Here is a 4444-nt window from a genome sequence, read left to right on the forward strand (position 1 = left end):
GCTGACCGGCCGCACCATGCACTGCCACCTGGACGCGCCGGCCAACGCCGTCAGCGTCTGCCGCGACGCGGCCCAGGTGGCGGTGGCGGGCCGCAGCATCTTCAAGATCTACGCCATCGAGGAGGAGCAGTTCGTGGAGAAGCTGAACCTCCGCGTGGGCCGCAAGCCCTCGCTGAACCTGAGCTGCGCGGACGTGGTCTGGCACCAGATGGACGAGAACTTGCTGGCCACGGCGGCCACCAACGGCGTGGTGGTCACCTGGAACCTGGGCCGGCCGTCTCGAAACAAGCAGGACCAGCTGTTCACGGAGCACAAGCGCACGGTGAACAAGGTCTGCTTCCACCCCACCGAGGCCCACGTGCTGCTCAGCGGCTCCCAGGACGGCTTTATGAAATGCTTCGACCTCCGCCGGAAGGATTCCGTCAGCACGTTCTCCGGTGAGGCCCACGGGCGTGGCCGGGGCCCCAGAGGGTGGACGCAGGCCCTGAGACCGGGTGGCCTCCTCAGCCTCAGCCCAGCCCAGCCGAGTGGTGCCCCTTCCCTGGAGGATAAAGCCCACCACCTGCCCCTCCCCGGCTCTCGGTCCAGGGACGTCAGAGGGTTGGATACATTGTCTAGGTCCCCCGGGGGCCCCTTTCCTAGAAGGCCCAGCTTCTAGTAGACAGTCCTGAGCCACCTTGGTGAGACTCCGTGAAACATAAAGCAGAGTCCTGGGGCCTTGGAGAGTTTCAGGACGTGAGGCTGGCCTGCCTGTGTCAGGAAAAGTCTGGACACTGCTCTGTACCTGTTGTGGTTCTCTAAGGTGGGCCTGGTCTTGGAGCCCTGCAGTCTTTAGGGGCTGGCCAGGCAGCTCTAGCCCAGGGCTGGGCTGCTGTGTCCTGGCTACCTGGAGGTCTCTGGCAAGCCTCAGCTGCCAGGGGAGCTTGAGCCAGACAGCCAGGTGCACTACTCCTACAGCGACCGACCCATTTCTCCTGAGCTGGACCACAGCTATGCCCGAGGCTGATGCAGGAAGAGCAGCACCCCGGGAGGGCTGAGAGCTGGAAGTGTGGGGAAAAGCCGCCCCCTGTGACGCCCAAGTGTCACTCATCCTAGACAGACCCCCCCCCCCCCGGGCCTGGCCACAGGCTGGTGTGTGATCCTGTAGTCACTCCCAGGGCTCCCCAGCCCCAGTGGGCCAGCCCCCCTCACCTGTCTCTGTTCCTGCCCTGCCCACAGGCCAGTCTGAGAGCGTGCGGGATGTGCAGTTCAGTATCCGCGATTACTTTACCTTTGCCTCCACCTTTGAGAATGGCAATGTGCAGCTCTGGGACATCCGCCGTCCTGACCGCTGTGAGAGGATGTTCACGGCCCACAATGGGCCGGTCTTCTGCTGCGACTGGCACCCTGAGGACAGGTGTGGTGTGGGGGCGTGGGCGAGACTGAGCCGAGACCCTGAAGCCGGGGAGCGCAGGGTCCCCAGGGGAGGGAGGTCGCCGAGGTCAGGGCTGGGGTCTCCTCTTCCTCAGGGAAGGTCACCGAGGGCTGGTGGGGCTTTCCTGCAGGGGCTGGCTGGCCACAGGTGGGCGTGACAAGATGGTGAAAGTCTGGGACATGACCACTCACCGTGCCAAGGAGATGCACTGTGTGCAGACCATCGCCTCGGTGGCCCGTGTCAAGTGGCGGCCGGAATGCCGGCACCACCTTGCTACGTGCTCCATGATGGTGGACCACAACATCTATGTGTGGGACGTGCGCCGGCCCTTCGTGCCTGCTGCTATGTTTGAGGAGCATCGAGACGTCACCACGGGCATTGTCTGGCGCCACCCGCATGACCCTTCCTTTCTGCTCTCCGGCTCCAAGGACAGCACACTGTGCCAACACCTGTTCCGTGATGCCAGCCAGCCTGTTGAGCGCGCTAACCCCGAGGGCCTCTGCTATGGCCTCTTTGGGGACCTGGCCTTTGCTGCCAAGGAGAGCCTGGTGGCTGCCGAATCGGGACGCAAGCCCTGTGCTGGTGACCGGCGCCACACCATCTTCTTCAAGCGCAAGCTGGACTCCGCTGAGCCCTTTTCAGGCCTTGCCTCCAGCGCCCTCAGCGTCTTCGAGACGGAGCCTGGTGGTGGCAGCATGAGCTGGTTTGTGGACACGGCCGAGCGTTATGCTCTTGCCGGCCGGCCGCTGGCTGAGCTCTGTGACCACAATGCAAAGGTGGCTCGGGAGCTTGGCCGCAACCAGGTATGTGGGACCAGAGGTGAGGGGATGACCAGGAGTCGTGACCCTGGGGTAGGGGCTGGCTGCTTTGATTCTGGTCAGCAAAACCACCAGCCCTGGCCTGGGAAGGTGGCTCAGTGGTAGAGCGCTTGCCTTATATGCATGAGGCCCTGGGTTTGATTCCTCAGTACCACATAAGCAGGAAAAAAAAAAAAAGCTGGAAGTGGCGCTGTGGCTCAAGTGGTGGAGTGCTAGCCTTGAGCTGAAGAGCTGAGGGACAACACCCAGGCCCAGAGTGCAGGCCCCACAACTGGACCCAAAAAACCCCAAAAAACATAGAGCGCTTGCCTTGAGCTGAAATGCTGAGGGACAGCGCCCAAGCCCAGAGTTCAAGCCCCATGACCGACAGAAGAAAAAAGAAAAAACTACCAACCCTTTGCCCCAGTGGCAGGCTGTGAAGATTCTGCGGGCCAGGGCTGGCCACGCCCCGGGGCCACCCTCAGAGCGGGCCGGCGCTCCTGCCTCACTCTTGGCTTTGAACTTGCCTTCTGCATCTCTCTGCCATCAGCTGCCTCCCAGTGTAGTTTTTTGTGCACCATTCCTGGATGGAAGCTGGAACTTTGGTCTCTCTCACAGGCTGCAGTTTACCCAGGGGGTTGGGTTAGGACATTGGGTCCCCAGAGGTACTGAAAGTTGCCATGTGATTCTGACTGGGGTGCCTGCCCCTAGGTGGCGCAGACATGGACCATGCTGCGGATCATCTACTGTAGTCCTGGTCTGGTGCCCTCTGCCAACCTCAACCACAGTGTGGGCAAAGGCAGTTCCTGTGGCTTGCCCCTCATGAACAGGTAGATGCCTTGGGTCGGCACGCCCCAGAGGTGGGCTGCTGGAGGCCACCCGTCAATGAGCCTTTCCTGCCCTCAGTTTCAACCTGAAGGATATGGCCTCAGGGCTGGGCAGTGAGACACGGCTGGACCGAAGCAAAGGGGACACACGCAGTGACACGGTTCTGCTGGACTCCTCGGCCACCCTCATCACCAATGAAGGTGAGACGGAGGGTGGGCAGGGATTCTGACAGGAGTAGGTCTAGTGTGAGCCATGCTCAAGTGCCCTCCTTCCCCACTGGACAGATAATGAGGAGACTGAGGGGAGCGACGTACCTGCCGACTACCTACTGGGCGATGTGGAGGGAGAGGAGGAAGAGCTGTATCCCCTGGACCCAGAACACGTGCACCGTAAGTGGAGCCCCAAGCGGCCCAGAGGTTGAGGCTGAAGCTCCGCATGCATTGGGAACGGGTGGTGGGTGCCCTTTACTCAGGTCCGCCTCTGCTGGCCCCTCACCCTCAGCTGAAGAGCCAGAGTACGTGCTACCACAGGAGGCCTTCCCACTGCGTCACGAGATTGTGGACACACCGTCGGGGCCTGAGCACCTGCAGGAAAAGGCTGACTCCCCACACGTGAGTGGCAGTGAGGCAGATGTGGCCTCCCTGGCTCCCGCAGACTCCTCCTTCTCCCTCCTCTCCATCTCACACACGCTCTACGACAGCCGTCTGCCAGCAGACTTCTTCAGCGTGCTGGTGTGCGACATGCTGCGCTTCTATGCGGAGCAGGGTGACGTGCAGATGGCTGTGTCTGTCCTCATCGTGCTGGGCGAGAGGGTGCGGAAGGACATCGATGAGCAGACTCAGGTACGCCCGGGTGGGAGCAGGCCCCGACCCTCACCCTGAGCTGGCAGCCCTAACCTCTGGACCCCTCCGCCCTGTCCCTAGGAACACTGGTACACCTCCTACATCGACCTGCTGCAGCGCTTCTGTCTCTGGAACGTGTCCAACCAGGTGGTGAAGCTGAGCACCAGCCGGGCAGTCAGCTGCCTCAACCAGGCCTCCACCACCCTGCACGTCAACTGCAGCCACTGCAAGCGGCCCATGAGCAGCCGGGGCTGGGTCTGCGACAGGTGGGGCCGCGGGGGTGAGGGGCCGGGGCGGGCCGGGGTCACCTGGGAGGCCCCGGCTGAGCCCCGCGCTGCCCCCAGGTGCCACCGCGCCGCCAGCACGTGCGCCGTCTGCCACCACGTGGTGAAGGGTCTGTTCGTGTGGTGCCAGGGCTGCAGTCACGGGGGACACCTGCAGCACGTCATGAAGTGGCTGGAGGGCAGCTCCCACTGCCCCGCGGGCTGCGGCCACCTCTGCGAGTACGCCTGACCTGACCGCCCCGCCGCGGGCTGCGGCCACCTCTGCGAGTACGCCTGACC

The 4444-nt window shown here is 63.1% G+C and overlaps 1 protein-coding gene across 1 annotated transcript; it reads left to right on the forward strand.

The window, feature by feature from the left end:
• Positions 1–7: 7 nt before the first annotated feature.
• Positions 8–4397, forward strand: Wdr24 (WD repeat domain 24). The gene is made up of 9 exons (XM_013011527.1): positions 8–437; positions 1219–1396; positions 1545–2217; positions 2923–3041; positions 3118–3239; positions 3324–3428; positions 3541–3881; positions 3963–4147; positions 4226–4397. The coding sequence occupies exons 1-9, from the start codon at positions 17–19 to the stop codon at positions 4392–4394; spliced, it is 2313 nt and encodes a 770-aa protein (XP_012866981.1). The 5' UTR covers positions 8–16; the 3' UTR covers positions 4395–4397.
• The last annotated feature ends 47 nt before the right edge of the window (positions 4398–4444 follow it).

This window comes from Dipodomys ordii, unplaced genomic scaffold (genome assembly GCF_000151885.1).
Source record: "Dipodomys ordii isolate 6190 unplaced genomic scaffold, Dord_2.0 Scaffold14, whole genome shotgun sequence".
Lineage (NCBI taxonomy): Eukaryota > Metazoa > Chordata > Mammalia > Rodentia > Heteromyidae > Dipodomys > Dipodomys ordii.